Here is a 21,614-nt window from a genome sequence, read left to right as displayed (position 1 = left end):
TTTGTGTTTGCTGTTACTCCTTCCAGAACCACAGGATAGACATTTGGCTAGAAATGCCTTGACATTTAAGGTGGTTATTTGTAGCTTAAGTTCAATAAGTCAAAATAGAGAATATCTGAATGCCAACCATATAGACCAAAAATCACAGAAATCTGGAAATGAACTAACTGATGGTGAAAGTTGAAGACAAGAAGGCTTTCCTCTGCCCAAGGCACAGAAAATTTAATTATCAAAAATGTTACATTTTTTGGGGATTTTTTAACTTAAAATATCTTATGGCAGAATGAAGGAATATATATCACTTAAAAGACTGGAGATGTAGAACAAATTGGCCAGTTACAAGTGAGATTTCTTTGTAAGTTTGCATTTATCTTAAAAGTACATGTGAACTCTTTGTTCCACGAAACGATTGTATATTAATATAGATGCTTCACCACTCTAAATTCAGCAATAGTTTAATACTTTAGAAAAACACTGTATGCATCCTGCTTTTACATGCTCTGTCTTGCATCATCCTTAAAATAAACCTGGCAGCAGCAGCTAGCTCTTCTTTATAGAAGGTACTGCCAATGATAGGGAAATAAAGTGCCTTGGCATGTACCCTGTGAGCTGAGAACTAAGTTAGGAGGCTCAATTTTAACATCTGGGTATTTGTGTTGTATTAGAGAACTTCTTACCTTATTGGGTTAAAGAAAGGGAAGAATTCTGTAAAGGTAAATCATAGCATGACAGAAAGACTGCCCACACTGAGCTGCTGGCCCAACTCTGACCCTTTTTAGATTCTCTCTCTGTACAGGTACAACTTATCAATAGGCCAGGCCAGTCAACTTTTCTATCATAGCTCTCTTGTAATTTGATCTCAGTTCCATTCTATAGCATAGAAAAAGTTTGTAAACTGCCTCTTTATGGTTAAGCCATTTCTTTATTGCTTCTGTTTCTTTTACTTGGTTCTATAAAGAATGATTTTTAGGTCTTATACCATAATATACACTCATTGCATCTCCATGTTTCTGCATTGGTGCTTTCCTGGCCCAGTGTACTACCTCAAACCAGTTTCCACAACACTTTTAAGTCTCAGCTTACTCAAGTCTCATCTCTGAAAAATTCATTTTGCATCTCCTAGACACAGATAACCTAGTATTTACTACATTCTATAGCCCTTAAGATATATCTCTCATTATAGTATCATTACACTTAAATATATACTACATTTCTGACTTTTTGCTTTATATTAGATGGGGCCTTTTTATTTTTTGAGATAGGGTCTGATGTAGATCAGGCTGATCTTGATTCCCAGTGTAGCCAAACATGACCTAGACCTTCTGAGAAAAGGCGTATGAGATCCCTCTTGTTCACATTGGACTTGAACTTGTAAATTCAAGCAGAATGTTTACAATATAAGAAACTTGAAAATTCCTCTTAAGGCAGCATATCCCTCCTTGAAGTTACTTCTCTGATGGTGGACTACTAAAAGGTCTCATGCTCACTCCTAAGAAAGGCCTGTTCCAGTCAGCTTGACCTACTGTGGTAGGGTCCTCAGCCAGCTGAAAACTGCTATCTGGTGACGTGAAGGAGCAAATTTCTCAACTGGCAAAAAATGGCCTGATTCACTTACAAATCAGCATGGTCCCGAGGTTCTCATATGGTGTTGTGTGACTTATGTTTTGTGACTGGTAACAGAATCTTGAGAATCTTTAGATCTCCCTGAGAAAGAAGTTGCTGTTTCACAATAGTTTGAGAAGAACAGAAATTCTAAGTGTGCTAAATTCCACCTCATTGTGTAGAGCTCCAGATTCACTAACTGGTTTACTACTGTAAGATTAAGTAGGTCCTCCTTTCCAAGTGGAAATACAAGTTGTATACAGTCCACTATAGCACTTTGTCTTGCGCACTCAAGCAGTAAGATCATTTTAAATAAGAAAATACATACTGAAATAATGATGCAAAAACATCAAGAAAAATGAGCGTGGATTTTTTTTTCTGCCACTAGGTATAGCAGTAACATCAATGTATAATACTTAAGAATACAAAAATTATTTGGTACCTACATGTACTGTCTTTGTTCAACATGAAAGAGATCCTTGCTTTCCATATTTTGCTCCAGCAGTGTTCTGTTCTGTAGCATTAGTGTCTGGATCTGATCAAGTAGATGTCGATTTTCTTCTTCTAAATTTCCTTTAAGTTGGCTGAGCAACTGTTTAGATACAAAGTTTATTTTTAAAGACAAATTTCCATTTTATACAAATCATCTGAAACATCTAAAGCATTATTTATACTTATATACAAATACAGTATTTAAGGAAGAGTGACTTGATCAGAACACTACATGTTTGTTTTATCAATGACACTATGCTAAATTACTTGTTATAAACATGTATTTTTTAAATTTATTTATTTTATGTACATGAGTACACTGTAGGTGTCTTCAGACACACCAGAAGAGGGCATCAGATCCCATTGTAGATGGTTGTGAGCCACCATGTAGTTGCTGGGAATTGAACTTAGGACCTCTGCAAGAGCAGTCAGTGCTCTTAACCTCTGAGCCATCTGTCCAGCCCATAAACATATGTCTTAATTCTTACAAATATTGGATCAAATATATACAGTTCCAAAATCAGTGTCTTCTATCTTCAGAACTGTTGAAAAGCTACATTCAAATCTTCTATTTAAATGTCTAAGAAATAAATGCTTAACATGTTAAAGCTCAAATCTATACAATGAGGATAGCTCCTACCGTGTCAATATTGCTCCAAGGATTAAGTAACTTAGGTAAGAACCTGGTTGTACCATTGTAGTTAATACACCTCATCCTTTCCCAAGCAATGTTTTCAAGTCAGCTTAAAAGTCTGTGAATAGTTTGGGTTGGCTTGATCAAGGAGATTAAAGTAATTTAATCAATGATTGGTACTGTGGTGATTTGAATAAAAATGGCCTCAATAGGCCCATAGGGAGTGGCATTATTAGGAAGTCTGGCCTTGTTGAAGGAAGTGTGTCACCAGAGGTAGGCCTTGTGTTCTCAGAAGCTCAGCCAATGTGATGATGCTACTTTCCACTGCCTGTATATCTGATGTAGAACTCTCAGCTACCTCTCCAGCACCATGCTATCTGCATGGTGGCATGATTCCCATCATGTCAATAATGGACGAAACCTCTGAACTGTAACCCACGCCCAATTAAATGCTGGTCATAATGTGTCTTTACAGCAATAAAACTCTTTAAAAAAAGATTTATTTCTTATATGTAAGTACACTGTAGCTGTCTTCAGACACTCCAGAAAAGGGAGTCAGATCTCATTACAGATGGTTGTGAGCCACCATGTGGTTGCTGGGATTTGAACTCAGGACCTTGGGAAAAGCAGTCAGTGCTCTTAATCACTGAGCCATCTCACCAGCCCTGCAATAAAACTCTTAACTAAGACAGGTACTAACAGTTACTTTAAGCTTTATGTAAAACGTCAGCAGAAATTTGAGATACACCAATTTGATTTGATATGACAAAATTTACAAAACTCAAAGGAAATATTGTAAAAAGTTATCATTTCTTCTAGATTACATTTATGAGTCTCCACACTAGGATTCAACAGATCTAGAACGAAGCCTAGAGATCTGTATTAGAAGCAACAACAACAAACAAGTAACACAAGTCTCAAATAACTACTATGCTCCCTACCTTCTACAGGGGAAAAGTAAATATTTAAAACGTTCTCAAAAGGTACCAGGAAGAATGGTACTTATGAATATACATAAACACGTAGTTACAACAACTGTCAAAAAATGTATCATGTTTTGTCTATTTACAGTTATAAAATTAAAACATGGTAGACTTCTCAAAAAGCTTCATTTTTTTTCGTATCTAAAGCTTTGCTTTGTTTTTGAGACAGGTATTCAGGTAGCCCCAGCCCTGGCAGTGTGTGTATTTTCATTCAGTATACATGGGCCTGCTAGAAGATGGGAGATTATGAACAACAAAGGAGAGAGAGTGTACAAGAAGACCACAGACCAAACTGCCCTACAAGTCTCAACAAAAGATTCAGAAGTGCACCCTTGGGCTTCATTTTCCATGGTGTATCAGCATCTTCTCAGCCTAACCACACACTCCTGAGCCAAAAGAAAGAGTTACTACTCATCACCACTGTTATTTATCATTATGGTGACAAAAAATAGTCAGAAAAGAGAAAAAAATTTAAATATACACATAATTTAGTCAACTGTCACAGGTAATGTGTTTAGGTAATTAGTGCTCATGCCAAGAAACAGAGCATTAACTGTACTTCAGAAACACTTTTGCCCTGCCTCTAGTCCCCCCCCCCCCCCGCCAAGGTTACCTCTCAATCCTATCCTCTTACAGTAGGTTAATATCTCTATCCTCTCCAAATCTTATTATATGATTTCACATCGAATCAAGTGCTAATATTTGATTCAAATTGTGACAATCAGCCAGCATGCTCTCTAATCTTTGCTGAGTAGCCTTCCAGACCATCAGTGATAAGTGTTAATTTACCAAATTCACTTCAGCTGTCTCATTTCTTAGAACTCCTAGTTCAATTTCACCAGTCCTAAGAAACTGGTCTATCTGACTAAACCAATATTCCAACCTCAGGCTCTCTGAAGGTTCACTTTTGATGACTCTCAGAGATAGGGATTTTTCTCTGCTTTTCCAAATCGAGTCAGTCTTTCCAGTAGAAATCAACTTGTTTGCCGTGTATCCTGTGCTCTTGCAGAGCTAGCAGTAAACAATCCCTTATAACCACTGCCCACCCTTGCCCAAAAGGAAAAAGAAGTAAACACTGGAAAATCCTCAGAAAATCAGGGAGAATGGCTATTTATTCTGAATTTATATAAGCGACCATCTCCACTCAGCAACTATCAACATTGTACATCTTTGCTAAATTAATATTATGTGGCAGATTTGTAGAAAAATGGGAGCTGGAGAGATGGCACAACAGAGTCCAGGTTTGATTTCTAATACTCAACTGGTTGCTCACAACTATCAGGCAATTTGATGTCTTGGCTTCTGCAGGCACCACACATTAAGACAAAACTCCCATACACATAAAATAATAAAAGAAAAACTGCACTTAAATCTCTTTTCTTTCTCCACCCTCTTGCAATGACCTTTCTGCTCCAAATCAAGTCAGTGTGAAGGAGGGACAGAGAAAAGAATAGCAAAGCAGAGAAACCACAAGGTAACGAAGCCTCCTGCAGCCAACTACTAAACAAGAGTAAGATTTTCTTTTAATAAAAGCATCTTGATTTTCAGTATGCAATTCTTTGAGTTCTAGAGTCTGGAAATATGGCCCACTCCCCCCCCCCTTTTTTTTTAAACAGTTTTACCCAATTGTTTTGCTTTTTCATAAGGACTTGATTTAGTATCATGTTCCTTACTCTATCTTTCTAGAAAAATCCTAACTGTATAAATATGTTTAGACTTTTACAAATCATAGCTAGGATGAATGCCATGAACCTTCTGAGCTCTGTTGAGCATTTAAGTATATATGCTTACAAACTAATGTTCCATCCTACTAATTTATAATTTCATGCTACAAGCTCAAAAACAGTTTTCAATAAACAAAACACATCTGGACATATAAGTTTAAATGACTAATGACAAAGGATGAAATAAATATAGTTTTTATCAATTACTTGTGACTTTCACATACACCAGTAAGTCTATGTACTAAGGCTGCCACTGTGCTATGAATCATTACTTTTAGGCATGTCTTGACATAAAGGAAGAAACAATGATGAAGTCTGTTGACACTCACCTCACACTGGTTATTTAGCTTGGTAGATGTGATATCTAGTTGCTGATACTGCTCCTTTAGCTTTGAAAATTCAGCTTCTAATCTTGTTTGTTCCAATTTAGAATTATTTAGAACACTTTTCAAATTTTTATGATCCATTTGTAAAATTTCAGTCTCTTTTAAAAGCTGACTATATGTATAATTTAACCTACAATTAGAAATCATTAAGAAATATTTTAAGTTCTCACAACATGAAAATTCTGTTAATATCATTCAGACATATTTGCCAGTCTCTAATTGATCAATAATCAGTTTTTCTACAAAAATCATTTAATTAAAAGGAAAAAGAAAAAAAAAAGAACCAATTAAATTATGATTTCATGGTGTGGTGGTTTGAATAGGTTTGGTCCAGGGAGTGGCACTAGAGGGAGGTATGGTCTTGTTGGAGTAGGTGTGTCACTGTTGGTGTGGGCTTTAAGACCCTCTTTCTAGCTGCCAGGAAGACAGTCTGCTCCTGGCTTCCTTTTGATGAAGATGTCGAACTCTTAGCTCCTTCTCCAGCTGCCATGTTCCTGCCTTGATAATGGATTGAACCTCTGAACGTGTAAGCCCGCTCCAATTAAATGTTGTCCTTTATAAGAGTTGCCTTGGTCATGGTGTCTCTTCACAGAAATGAAAACCCTAACTAAGACACATGGAAATTTCACATTCTAAATTAAATATAAACAAAGATCAAATTAAGTGACTCAATCAACCTGGTATTAAGTACTACACCAATGTGCTGGCTAAAACTTGAGAAACATGGCATTAGCAGCCAAATTATACATATGTAACTTCTGCAGCTGTTGTAAATTATTATTACTCGGTAAAAATCAAACTATAGCTAAAAGTAAAAATCAAACTATAGCTATTTCTCCTTCTTCTCACAATTTACTTTCAAAACAAGTCTTAACTGATCTTCAAAGACAGAGACTGACATTTTTTTTTTTTTTAAAGCCAGAGAGAAAATAGGCCATGATAGGCCACATGCATTCCCTGTAGCAGGCTACTTTCCCCACCCTACTAACTTCAAAATATTGAATTTTTTAGTTTAGGAGCTGTCATGCCACAGATAGGTGGCTGGATCTGGCCCATTAAACTGGATTTAATCAACACCAAGCTTATATTGTTAAGATTAGGAGCCCACAAAAGGAACACAGTAAACAAAACAAACTCTTGACTAGGTGGTCTTTGTTACAATACCTAAAATAGTTCATTCAATTGATTCTTCAAAAATTTCAACTCAACTTACAAAATTCTGAGCAATCAAATCTTTTTAAAAAACAAAAGCAGTAAAAAAATGGAAAACTTCCTCACATATCTGGCAAATGCACTACCAAAAGGTAAAAATCCATAAACAAAAAAGCAGTACCACTCATATAGCTACCTAGTATATATTAACACCTATGACAATGAAAAAAATTCTCATTAATTACTTCCCACGAAATGGGTATCAGAGAGAGACCTGGAGTATTCTAATTTATCACAAATGCTAAAATGAGTTAGTGAGATGGCTGTCAGTAAAGCGAGCCAATCAATGACTTGGTTTTGACTTGAGAGATCTTACTTCAATAAGTTAGGTGGAAGAGTATTAAAGTATGATTTTCACTCTCAACCTTGGACCTCCACATGCACTCCCACATATTTGTCTCACTCATGCAAACATGCACACCATATGCACATACAACATGCACACTACACTCTCAAGGCACTCCTGTGCGCGAGTGCACACACACACACACACACACACACACACACACACACACACGAAAAATGGAGAAAATGATGAAGTGCAGGCTAAGACATTCGATGTCAACCTCTTACTTCCATGTTCACACACATTTGCACACAAACACGTATATGCCTATATCCCCACATACACACCCAAACCAAAAACCTCCTAAAACATAAGTGTTAAAATAAGTTCACTATTTTTTTCAAAGATTTATTTATTACTATATGTACATGCATTGTAGCTGTCTTCAGACACACAAGAAAAGGGCATCAGATCTCATGATGGTTGTTAGCCACCATGTGGTTGCTGGGATTTGAACTCAGGGCCTTTGGAAGAGCAGTCAGTGTTCTTAACTGTTGAGCCATCTCTCCAGCCAAGTTCTCTATTTTTAAAAATACTGTCCTTTAAAACAAGAGTGCCAAATTAATGAAGTGGACAGAAGAGGCCAAGACAACATAATCTAAAAAAGAATTTTTGATATTATTTGTGATTAACCAGGCAATTTAGAGATATCAGTCTTCAGGTAAAGCCATATGTGCACATGTGCATATATGTGTAGACAATGATTGCTTTTTACTTTAGTAAGTTTTACTTACTAAAGCTTTTTCTTGTCATAGGAAATGGTCATTAGTAAATAAATACTGGGCAAGAACAGACCAGAGACACAGAAAACTCATTCCAATCCTGTGACATTATTTTGGTCAAAATGTACTGGATTTAATTCATTTTGGCCAAGTTTTTCTTCTGGAGGCTCCATAGAAATGTACAGTTTGATGCCTGGGAAGCCCAACTGAAGTCCATGAACTATTCTAGCCATTTTTAAAATGCCAGCAATGCTCAGCTACAATAAATATCTTTATAATAACTATCTTCTCCAGAGTTTGGCATAACCCTTCCTTTCTGTTCTATAACTTGTCACGATATGCTCTTCAAGTGCTTGTACTGTCCATGTAGCATCCTCACTATAAACCATAGCCTATTTAGCAATGTATTGTGCTTATTGAATTCAACGTCTTCAGAAATCTAGTTATAATAACTTTAGAAAACTAAATTCAAAACTGCAAAGTATCAAGATGAAGATGGCTCTAGTGATTTAGGGCCTTCTAGAAAAGAAAAGGGCAAGGTAATAAAAAGTTGAGTTGTGTACACGTGCACCTATACACACGAACACGCGTATACTGGGCTGGGAAGATGGCCAGTCAATGAAATATCTGCTCCTAAAAGACAAAACAGCATAAGAGTAATTCCCTGGTAAGTCTAAATTGTGACTGCTATTAAACACACACACACACACACACACACACACACACACACACACACACACACACACACACAGATACACACACGCACGCACACAGACACAGACACACACACACACACACACAGACACACACACACACACACACACACAGACACAGACACAGACACACACACACACACACACACAGATACACACACGCACGCACTCACACACAGATAAGGCATGAAAAGTTAAATACATGAATACACATCATTACCTATCATTTTCACCACAAAGCTTCTTGTACTCTGAAGCTACCACTTCATGGTTTTTGCTTTCAAGCAGCATTTTTTCCTGTTCCGTTTTGATCATTTTTTCCAAATCTTCCAATTGTCCTTTCTGTTTTAATAACTGATTGTAACTGGGAGGGAGAAGGAGTTAGGTATTTCGTTTATAATAGTTCTAACAAAGAAAATGTTTTAGAAAAGAAACAAGTAATTTCTTAACAAATATCAAATGTAAATTCATATAAATTCCTTCCATAAATTATCTCTTAGATGGGTCTAATATATAAAATTTATTATTCTACCCAAAGAAAATTTGTTTTAAATTAACTCAGTATGATAAGTTACCGGTCTTCAAGGTCTTTATGTTCCACTTCAAGATTTTTGTGAGCAGACTTCAGGGTGCCATGTTTAGAGATCAGAGACTCATACTCTGAAGCTTGCCGCTCATGAAGAAGTTCCAGCTTTTCGTGATCTTTTATCAGAGCATCATACAGAGATTTCAAGTCTTCTCGTTCTTTCATTATAGATTCATTTTCATTTTCTAAGGAAGACTGCTGGATTAGAAGCTGTGCATTCTGGTTCATAAGTGAAGTACTTTGTGAATTAAGGGTAGAATTTTCAACCTGTAAGAATGTGTCTATTATTAACAGGCTTAGGAAAAAGTTGCCAGAGATGGTGGTACATTTCTTTAATCCCAGCATTTAAAAGGAAGAGGCAGGCATTCAAATTACTAAGTGAGCTTGTGAGAGTTCGTGTCTGTGGTGGCATGAGTGTGGAAGCCAGAGGACAACTGTAGGATTGACTTCCATGCTTGTACTATATAGACTGCAAGGACTGAGTTCCAGTCACCAGGTTTAGCAGCAAGCATCCTTGACTGCTGACTTTTTTAAACAGTGTCTCTTCCTAGCCTAGGCTGGCTCGTCAGTGAGCTGCAGAGATTCACTTGTCCACGCTTCTCAGTGTTGGGATCACAGGCATTTGCCCCCATGACTGGCTTCTTTTGTTACCTGATTGAACTCAGATCCTTCTGCTAGGTACTGACTGAGCTAGGTATCTCCCCAATCCATGTGTTGCTCTTTTTAACAAAAAGTTATAATGTTAACTTGAATAATCCTAAAGAATTAAGGTTACCTGTTTAAAACTATTTTTAGACCTGAAAAACTATTTTTGGAAGGTCCTTCTGGAGTCTAAATTAGCATTTACTTTACCACTTGGAAAAAAATAAACCTTTAAAGGAGGAGTCAGTTTCCTCCCTTCCTTTCGCCTGGACTGTTCTGTGGGAACTGGTATTGGCATATGTGCTAAGTTGAAGATGAATGATTTGGATTGCATCAAATGATTTCAGCAAAGTCTAAAGGCAAAATTTCTACGTGGTATGCATTTCTCTCTTTTTTTTAAATTTAATTTTTTTCTTTTTACATCCCACTCACTGCCTGCCTTCTGACCACCCTTTTCCATTATTCATCCCCCAAGCACCCCCTTTCAAGGTATCCCTCCACCCTGGCATTTCAAGTCTCTGCAAGGCTAAGTGCTTCCTCTCCCAGGGAGGCAAGACAAGGCAGCCCAGCTAGAAGAACACATCCCAGGTAAAGGCAGCAGCTTTTGGGATAGGCTGCACGCCAGTTGTTCAAGACTCACATGAAGAATACCAAGCATTAAGAATTAAATAAGAAATATTGTGTTACAGTTATACTCTAATAAAACAAGGGGTCAATTTGTTGAAAGGATAGAAAGATTCAAAACTAAATATAAGATCATCTTCACTTCTCTGCTTTTTTTATTAGATATTTTCTTCATTTCCATTTCAAAAGCTATCCCGAAAGTCCCCTATACCCTCCCTGCCCCACCCATCTTTACTTCTACTGGAGTGAATTTAATAATTAGTGAATTTAATAATTTATGTAGACTTTGACATTTAAAAAATGTTCACATTAAGTGTGTGGGATAGAAGCAAATAAAAATATTTCAATCTATCTTCCATTATTAAATTCTGAGGAACTATAGAACAATGTTTGCACATCAAGCCACCCTTACTATAACAGTATGTAATTACGTATATAATTAAAGTGTTTGGTACAACCTGAAGCTTGGCATTCTGTGTCTGAAGCGTGGTATTCTGCTCCTGCAATGACACGGTCTGCCTCTGCAGTGCAAGAATCTGAGCCTGCAAATTATTATTTTGTGTTTCAAGTTGCTTCAGTTGAGTTTTCAGTGCTTGCTTCTCTGCTTGCAGCGTAGCATTCTTAAAACAAGAAAAAGATATTACACTTATTAAAAATAAACGTTAAGATATTTTCTTTAACAGATAATGGTATTTAATAAAATGATCTTAAACAATCTCAAAAAAGAAAGTCTCCCCCCTCAACACAAGTTGCAAATATTTAATCTATTATAAAAGACTACAATATGGCTATAACCTAAAAATACTATTGTGCCTGTGTTCTGTCTGCTTTATAATGTCCTGAAATAAAATACTTTCTTTGCTGAAGGTGCAGGTTAGTGGTCGAATGCTTTCCTAGGCTGTATCAATTAAAAAGGTATACCTTTTCAATGTATACATTGGTGAATGGTGATTCTGGGCACAGGAGGAAAAATATGTACTTCAGAACATTTGGAGGAGAAGCAAAATTACACAAATAATTTTAGTCATCTATTAGAAAATGTAGTCCAACAGATATTACATTCTTTTTTTTTTTAAGATTTATTTATTTATTATATGTAAGTACACTGTAGCTGTCCTCAGATACTCCAGAAGAGGGCATCAGATTTCATTACAGATGGTTGTAAGCCACCATGTGGTTGCTGGGATTTGAACTTGGGACCTTCGGAAGAGCAGTCGGCGCTCTTAACCACTGAGCCATCTCGCCAGCCCCAGATATTACATTTTTTTGTTGTTTGCTTTTTTGCTTTTGTTTTTCATGGTATAAAACTAAGTCTCTATTTCAACTATGAAGACTTGAAGTTTACCCAAAAATTTTATCATTTTCAATATTTCCAATATATACAGCCATATTTTCATCTTATAGTTACAATATTAGTCATGGGCATAAAAATGTGAGGCATGAATTTTACACATTTAAGATTACTTATAAATTAAATTTCATAAAATCTAAATTTGTACTAAAAAGTGTAAGTAAATAATAGAAATAAAATTTGAAACTATAAAATACTCTAATTAGGCTGAGCACTTTCTATGTAGTACTGACTAAAGAGAAAAATGATACAAATGAATCACAAAATTTTGTTGTATCTTTAATAGAAGACAAAGATACCTTTATTTTTATATTATATAAACAGTACACCAGTGTATTAAACAGAGATTGTGGTTTGACCCATGAAAGTCAAAGCTGAGGAAGCAAGCTGTATTAACAGCCTAAAGCATCAGCAATCGGAAGGAAACAGGGGAGGAAGGACTGTGAGTTTCAAGTCAGTTTGAGCTACAAGTGGAGAACTTGTCTCAAATAACAACAAAGATAGCAACTAGTAAACACACAGAGAAGCTGAGCTAGGTAGTTATACTGTACTCTTTTTAAAAATAACCTGTTGAAAGGATGATAAACATGGAATACTGCTGCGTTCAAGCACACACACATGCTGTTTTAATACAGGGTATCATATAGTCCAGACTTTGTCTTGAACTTACCATATAGCCAAGCCATTCAGATACACTGTAATGGATAAAACAATGTCAGGTTGACAGGACCTAGGCTGTCTAGGAGATAAACCACTGTGCATGTCCGTGAGGGGTCTCTAGATTGGGTTTACTGATGTGTATAGTACCATGACATGGACTGGTTGTACAGACTGAATAAAGATGAGTTGTGCTGGGCAACACTATTTCTGTGCTTTCTGACTTGCAGATGCAATATGAGCAGTGCCTAAGGCTCCTTTGTCATGATTTCCCTGCCTTATGGGCTATATCCTTGAACTGTGAATCTATCTTTCTTTTCCTTATAAGTTGCTTCTGACAGGTATCTTTATAACTAATAGAGAATATTGTTATGAAGAACTGAGACTAAATCTGGCCATATGGTCCTCAGGCCTTTGGAATTATAATCCAAGAACATTATGGAAGAGTTTGGAACTTTGAAAAGTGCTAGGATGACATAAGCAAGGGACAATCTTGTTAGATTTTGGAGGAACAAAGGCACTGGAAAAAATAACTATGGAGAACTAGGATAGAGGCCATTTGCATTGTATGGTGGTACCAACCTGGTTATATTCCGTTCATGTACTGGGACAGTGAACTTAAAAGTTATGGACTAATTGCTTTGGTGGAGAAAAATCTCACAATAATAAAAATAACAATAAAAATAACCATGGAGAACTAGGATAGAGGCCATTTGCATTGTATGGTGGTACCAACCTGGTTATATTCCATCCATGTACTGGGACATTGAACTTAAAAAAGACATGGACTAATGGCCTTGGTGGAGAAAAATCTCACAGTGTCATGGTTGCTGCTCACTGATTTAATTCTGTCTACAATTTGAAAGAAAAATAAGCAGAACAAAAATATATAAAAGAGGGGCTGACAACAAAAAGAGGGTGTAAAGTTGCAGGTAAGACTAGATCTGAGACAGCGGCCATAATTAAAATTAATTTTGTTGTTTTTTTGTTTGTTTGGTTTTTGTTTTAGACAGGGTTTCTCTGTGTAGCCCTGGCTGTCCTGGAACTCACTCTGTAGACCAGGCTGGTCTCGAACTCAGAAATCCACCTGCCTCTGCCTCCCAAGTGCTGGGATTAAAGGTGTGCACCACCACTGCCCGGCAGCCGCCATAATTATTAAAGAGATTAGCCTTGTGCTCTTCACTGGAACATCAAAGGTGACCTGAGTAAGTACCAGACTCCACCCATCACACTCCATTTCGCAAAAATTGGTAATGATTTCAAAGGAGAGAGTTTAAACTATGAATACCACTGAAGGGGTTCCCTGGTAAAAAACAACCAAGGAAGGAAGTCTTTCTCCCAAGTCGGCCTGGAAAGTATACAAAGGCTAAGTATAATCCTATAGGTTACACCTTAAGCTGGCACAAGAACTTGATAGCATGCCCACATGATAGTGGTTTTGCAGACATGATGGTGGGATTGTTGATTAAGTTTGTGATTGACTTATAAGAAGGTAAGGAGCAAAGCATACTAAATCTAGATCTGTCTTTTTTATGTGATAAACTAGATAAGAAAGTATAAAATAAAATTATCAAAGATAAATATAACCAACAGTTCTATATTTTTGAAGAATTTTGTTCCTACTAAAATTTTAAAATACTTACGTTTCTTTCTACTTCAATTAACCTGTCTTTAACTTTCAGGAGCTCTCTAGTCGCTTCTTGACTTTCTCGGCCCCACTTGTCATCTTCTCCAGAGACTGGAATGGAACTCTGTACCATCCTTTCTTCATCTTGTCTCTGTTTGAGAGCTTCATAATTTTTTTTCACCTAAAATTGTTTAAAATATTTTAATAGAAAGAAAACAAATCACCTAGATTTCTCTATTTCTCAGTTACTTTGGGTCTGTGAATATGATAGATAAAATGGGTTAAATGTGTGATTACCCTTAATGTGATCAAAAGCTCTTTGAAATGCAAATTTGGGGGCTGGAGAGAAAGGTCAGTATGTTTTGCTATTGTTTTTAATGAAAATGGACCTACACAGCCTTTTTTAAGGAATCTGAACAGATTTTTGGGTTATATGTACATAGAAAAACATTATACCAAATTCCATTCATATGAACAATTAATGTCTACTAATAAAATACGATCAAGATTAAACCATAGAAGATAATAAACAAAATAGCAACAGCAAAGAAGAAAATGGTCCTTAATAAAGATTAACCAGACACTGATGTACTACTTAATATTAACAACTACTTTTAGAGCAACCTTGAATCTATTTAGAAATCCCTATATAAAGAGCAAATAAATATTTGCCATATGTTAACATTAGCTTTAAAAGATTCCTCAACTAAAGTTGGGTATCTTTAGGAATCTTACTTTCTAAGAATAATGTACTACCTAGAATTAACCATGTTAATAAAATATGACTTATTCATTTAGCTCTTGATTCATATTAGTGTAAATTATATTGTAATAAGAAATTCAAGGATATATCTTCTACAGGAAGCTTTTAGTTGATTTTTTTGTTGTTGTTGTTTATTGTTTTGAGATAAGGTCTTATGTAGCCCTACGCTACCCTTTAACTCCCTAGTCTCTAAGAAAAGCCTTTCCACCGCCTGTTAAGTGCTAAGAAACTCAGTTACCACACTGGGCCTCAAATGACTTAAAGTAGGTTATAATAACACCAGAAAAGACTGCCTAATACATAAACTGTTACTAATATGAAAAACTTGATAACAAGATTGGAAAATGATAACCAAAAATAGGAGAGTTGGAAATAAAATTCAAGGCTTCTGATTTACAGTTTCTTCAAGTGTACTTTTTAGCTTACATATCATTAATAAAAATCCTCATATACTCACAGGAAATGAGTAAAGTTTGAGTCAGAATAAATAGTCACTACAACAAAGCAACGTAAAGTCAATTTAAAATTTAAAATCCATTAAGTTAAGGTTTTGACTGTGGGATGGCAACCCCCTCCCTCCACTTGATGCCCTTGATTTCTACTGGAGGTAGACCCTGCAAGTTCCTTCTCCCCATTGGTGAGCATTTGATCTAAAGTACATTTTGGAGGCGCCCCCCCCCAAGGTTGACTGTTTCCATTCTTTCTACTGGCCCTCTGGGCTTCACTCCTGTTCCCCAACCCCCAATGGACAGAAGACAGGGACCCCTGTGGTTGAATTAGGAAAAGGCAGGAAGAAGCTTAGGAGGAAGGCAACATCATAGGAAGATCAGCAATCTCAACTAACCTGGGCCCCTGAGACCTCTCAGACACAGCCACCAACCAGGCAGCATACACCAGTTGATAAGAGGCCCCTGACACACATACAGCAGAAGGCTGCCTGGTCTGGCCTCAGTGAAAAAGATGCACCTAATCCTGGAGAGACTTGAGGCCCCAGGGTGGTGTGGGGACACTCTCTTAGAGACAGGGGCAGGGGGGGATGGAATTAAGAACTGGAGGGGAATAACAACTGGACTGGAACAAAAGGTTAAGAAATAATAAAAGTCAAATCAAATCAAATAAAGACACATACCACCATAAAAAGTTAAAGTTTAAAGCAATTTAAAGTAGTATTGTAAATTATACTGTAAATTCAAATTTTTAGTGATTATAAAAGGTAATGTAATATAGTTACTAATGTTGATTATAAGAGATTTTTGATCTACTTTTTAGAATAATATATATATATATATTATAAGATATATGGAATATGATAATATATAACCATATAACATCAATATGACCAGTGTATTTCTATAACTCTGGAAGGGTTACTGCTTACAAAACATCATTTTGCTTTTTTTCACTAAAATTCAGTTTTGCATAACTTCATATAAATTGCACAGTATAATCTTTTTTATGTTATATTTTTCTGAACATATTTTTAAGCTTTAATAATACATTAAATGTGTCAGTAATTTTTCTGTTTTCTACTTTTGTACTATCTTTTAGTATATGGATGTATCAAAATTTCCTTATTCAATTACCAGTTGAGGGTCACTGGGTTATTTCTAATTTTTAATCAATTTTTGTGTACAGATTTTAATTTTAATTAATATTTTTAATTAAAACTCTATGTGTAAAGATGTTTGTGTACACATGTGTGCATATGGCTTTGGAGACCAGAAGTGTATTCCTCAATTGCTCTCTCTTTGCCAACATCAGACATGGAGCTGGAGAAATTAATGGCTTAGTAACTAAGAGTGACTTGCTGTTCTTTTAGAGGATTCAAGTTCATTTCCCACCACCCCTGATGAGTCACTAACAACCAAATGCCTGTAATTCCAGTTCCAGGGGTTTCAACATCCTCTTCTGGTCTCCTCAGGCACCAGTTAAGGTAACCCCCCTCCACTGACATCCACACACAAACATACAGTTAAATTTAAAAAGTAATTTAAAAAATTAGACATGATTAAGTTGGTTTCATTCCAGGATGTGTAGATATTTTGAAATATACAAGTCAAACAAATAAATCAAGTATTGCAACACCCAAACACTCTGAGACACAACTCACTGCATTCCCTTAGATTCAGAAAAGGTTTCCAGTAAAGTTTAACATGTCCTGATAAAAGCCCTGGAGAAATCAGAATATAAACACATACCTTAATATAACATACGTTATGTGCAACAAACCTATAACCAACATTCTAGTACCCAGGGAGAAACTGACCCCGTTCCTTCTAACCCTGGGATGGAGCGAGACTGTCTTCTCCACTGTTACACATCTAGACCTGATGTTTTACTATAACATTAAGGCAAGGTAAAGCAATAGAAAAGAATAAACAGAAAAACAAGTCAAACTATTTATATGTTTGAGAATACGATCCTATCTGGAAAAGACCTTAGCGGTTCCATCAAAAATATAAAAATACTTTTTATCAAAGTACCCAGATATAAAATCATCATCTAAATATCAGTAGTTTTTCTGTATACTGATGATGAACATACTGAGAAACTAGGAAAACATTCCTATTTACAATAGCTCAAAGAAAAAGAGAGGACTAATTCTAAGAAGCTAAAGAAACCTTTACAGAGCTTTTGGAATGGAGACAGTAGAGGGGTAAGATGTAGCTGCTAGAGTATCCTGGAGATTCACAGGTGGAATAGGATTTTAATAAGGCTTAGTTGTTGCAGCCAGAGATTGAGTTGCACTGTTAGAAGAAGGAAGAGGAGGAAGAAGAGGAGGAGGAAGATGAAGAAGAAGAAGAAGGAGGAAAGGAGGAGGAGGAGGAGCAGAAGAACCTTTACAGAAGAGACAAGATGAGAATTCTGATAGATGGAAAGACCTCACATATTCACAGACTATCAAAATTCGTATTTTGAAAATGGCTATATTATACCAAAAATTTTGTAATCAGCTAATTAGTTTATTTACTAAACTAATTTGAATTATGTTTGGGATTACACTGTATTAACAGATTCATTTGTGATCTTATTTATTCTAGTACTAGGGATTGAATCTAGGCTTTGTGCATGCTAGACAAGTGCTGAACTACTGAATTAAGTCCAAACCTGAGACCTGTCATTTTAACAATTTCAAACATTTCAGTTGATGATATGGTATTCCTTTTCATTTACTAAGTTAGACATTCTATTTCATTAGTGCAGTTCTTTATGGTATTTTACAGTATTATAAATGGTATTTTTTAAACTAATTTTTCATTGTTAAAATATACAAATATGGTTGAGTTTTATATACTGATCTATAACCTATTTCACTTGATAAAACATACTTTATAAAGTATGTTTTTCTACAAATTCTTTAGAATTTCCATCCAAAACAATCATGTCAGAAGTTTATAAAATATCAATATTTCATGTTTTCCCATCTGTATTTCTCGGGCTGAAGAAATGGCTCTGTGGTTAAGAGCACTTACTGCTCTTCCAGAACATCCAGATTTGTCTTCCAGCCGCACCTAGCAGTTCACAAGCACATTTAACTATAGCTCCAGGGCATGCAACACTCTTCTGGCCTCCACAGGCACACAGGTGGCATATACCACACATATATACATAAAAACAAAATTTAAAAAAATCAGAATTTCCCCCCTTTATTTTCATATGTGAAGACCAACAATACAATGTGTAACAGAAACAGAGAGAGCAGTGCCTCTGCTTTCCTTCTAAAAGTAAATACTCTTTTACTATTAAGGATGATGTTCATTGTAGGTCACCTATAAACATTTTATTTAATAAAGCTCTTTTTATATGTGATCCATATGAAATCCTTTATAATTGTGGATAATTCTCCACACCACTGTATCAATATTGACATAGTTTGAAACTGTTGTTAGATACAAGAACATTTAATCTTCCTTAATCATGAAGCTAGAAAGCTAGAATGATCATTTTATACTTTTTAGCTGATGTCATTGTTTTAAAACTATTTAATAGCAATCTTTTGATAAGTGTTACAATAATACATTGTCTTTCATCAAACTTCCCTGTAGATGGCATTTTCATTGAATACAGTCATCTCTACTTTAGGATGAGTTTTTTTTTTTTTTAACTAAATATCTACATCGTTTGGTTTAAAATGTCCCTTTTACTACTTATTTTCTAATTGTCTAATCTGTCCTCTGCTCTATTTTCCTGCCTTCCTTTGGATGGTTTAAATTCTCTTTTATACTTCTATGTCAAAGCTTAGCCTTTACATTATTCATCTTTACCTTTCAGAATCTATTTTCAAGTTGTATGCCTCTTTGAATATACAGTATTGAAAGCTTAGAAAAGTACAGTTCCATTTGAGTTCATGTATAAAGGAGTAACCCAGTTTATAGCAGTTATGCAAAGTGGCTGAAGTTAAAGACAACGATGGAATTTGATAGCTCTAATATTTAGATTTAAACCACACAAACTAACCCATGCTCAAACCTGCTTCCTTCTTTAAGCTGAATAGCTTCATGGCGATGTATTTATTACTCACACTGTCTAACAGTACAAAATTTAGGACATAAAGGTGATTAATAACTACTTTATGCAGAACTCTCAACCAGTGTATGCTCCATGGCAAAATCTGTGACAAATGTCAGTAAAGATGTTGTAGGTAACTGGCAAACAAAAAGTCTTCTCTTTTTTCAGAAGAAAGTCAAATTTGATTAGCTCTTTATCTGGTCTAGAGGCATAGTAAAATTAGAATGGTGTATTATTATGCAATATGCTTATGGAGGAAAGAAGATTGGAAGACTACATCTGGAATAGAAAAACTAAAGACCCAATAGGAAGCAGAATCACTGGATTTCTCTACAGGTAGCCGCTCTTATAGTCAGTATGCATACCTAGGAAAGTTTAAATTTATGTCTTTGAAGTTAAATGACTTAATGAAGCACCAAGTCTCAAAATCTTGGCAGCTCTCTTCTATTCCAGTGTGTCTGACATTTTCCTTGAACCATAACCTGGAAAGAATGTAAGTCTCATAGACTAGTGAAATGGCTCAGTAGTTCAAAGTGTTTGCTGCCATGCAGGATGACCCGAGTTTGACTCCCAGGACCAATATATAGAAAAGAGAGCCTCTCAAGTTGTCCTTTGACCTCCATAGGCATGATGTGGTGTGTCTCCACTCTGTGTGTGTGTGTTTCTGTGTATACAAGCACAAATAAAAGTAAATGAAAAAAATGTAAAGACTCAATCTCACATAATTATATGCAGAGATAGAACACTGCTTAGCCATCTACTTGTATTTCCTAAAGTTATGTTGAATAGAATAGTTCTAAGTGTGGCCTAAAACAATCTCCTTTACCTGTTTGGATGCTTCTACAGTCCTTGTGCCTAGGAAAGAAGTAGGATGGTCAGCTCAAGCCACCCTTGCCTACCCTGTGCTACAAGAGAGCCTGTCTAGAAAAAAGAAAAAAAATAGAAAAAAAGAAAAATAAGACAAGTATTGTGGGGCTGGAGAGATGGCTCAGCGGTTAAGAGCACTGACTACTCTTCTGAAGGTCCTGAGTTCAAATTCCAGAAACCACATGGTGGCTCACAACTACCCGTAATGACATCTAATGCCCTCTTCTGGTGTGTCTGAAGACAGATTCAGTGTAAATCTTTAGACCAGAGTGAGCAACCTTCATTCCCAGCAACCACATGAGGGCTCACAACCATCAGTACAACTACAGTACACTCATATACATTAAATAAATAAATATTTAAAAAAAAGAAAAAAGACAAGTATTGGAGCAAGAAGACTGAAGACAGGAAGAGTAAACAACAAGGCTCTATGGTTTATCACTTACCAACCTCACAAATCAATTCACGCACTGAGTGAAAGCAGTGCCTAAGCTGACTGACTTGGTGCTCTAGAGCCCCGCTGCTTTACTATAATGCCATCTTCACAGTCCTATCTTTACAAATTAAAATTTACCTGGTGGATCAACAGGAAAAATGCACCAGAGTAAAGGTATCAGTATCTTCAAAACTAATGAGTTTTTTGTCATCTCTTGTCCATCCCTCTTCTATAATCCTTCATATACCCCTATCTTCAAGAGGAACTATTACATACTTGAAAACAACTGAGAAAATTGTAGCACTTCCCTATGATAGATATCTGATTAAGTATACGACCAGATACATGAAACAGAATAAAATACTAACATAAATACACGTGAGTTTGTATTTTCTCTTTTTCTTCCCAACTACTTATAGAACTATTACAAAGAAAAAACTTACTGTTTTAAGTTCGTGGCGCAATTGCTGATTGTAATTTGTAGATTCTTCTAACCGAGCTTCTAAAGCAGCAATTTTTTCTTCTTTTATTTCAAGGGACTTCTTAAGAGTGGATTCTAATTTTGATTCCAAAAGTTTGTACCTACTATAAGAGTAATATAGTTTGTCACTAGGTATCAAAACATTTTGAAAACAATTTATTTAATACATTCATATATTAAATAAGATCTAAAATCATTCATGTTTAAGATGTGAATTATCTTCTTCTTAGTGGTGGTCACAGAACAAAAACTAGAAA

General features: G+C 35.8%; 1 protein-coding gene across 9 annotated transcripts in view; it reads right to left on the bottom strand.

The window, feature by feature from the left end:
• Ccdc88a (coiled coil domain containing 88A) overlaps nt 1–21,614 on the bottom strand; it is a 137,404-nt gene that overhangs the window by 19,033 nt on the left and 96,757 nt on the right. For all 9 annotated transcript variants that reach the window (XM_006514455.4, XM_030245467.1, XM_017314219.2 and 6 more), the window contains exons 17-23: nt 21,320–21,461; nt 14,318–14,482; nt 11,125–11,286; nt 9,390–9,667; nt 9,035–9,178; nt 5,765–5,951; nt 2,049–2,194 (exon numbers count right to left, since the gene is read on the bottom strand). In XM_006514455.4, the coding sequence (XP_006514518.1) occupies nt 2,049–2,194; nt 5,765–5,951; nt 9,035–9,178; nt 9,390–9,667; nt 11,125–11,286; nt 14,318–14,482; nt 21,320–21,461 (1,224 nt within the window). The remainder of the gene's footprint in view (nt 1–2,048; nt 2,195–5,764; nt 5,952–9,034; nt 9,179–9,389; nt 9,668–11,124; nt 11,287–14,317; nt 14,483–21,319; nt 21,462–21,614) is intronic.

Source organism: Mus musculus, chromosome 11 (assembly GCF_000001635.26).
Source record: "Mus musculus strain C57BL/6J chromosome 11, GRCm38.p6 C57BL/6J".
Taxonomy (NCBI): Eukaryota; Metazoa; Chordata; class Mammalia; order Rodentia; family Muridae; genus Mus; species Mus musculus.
The sequence above is the reverse complement of the archived record's forward strand: the minus strand, read 5'-3'. Positions and strand labels throughout refer to the sequence as shown.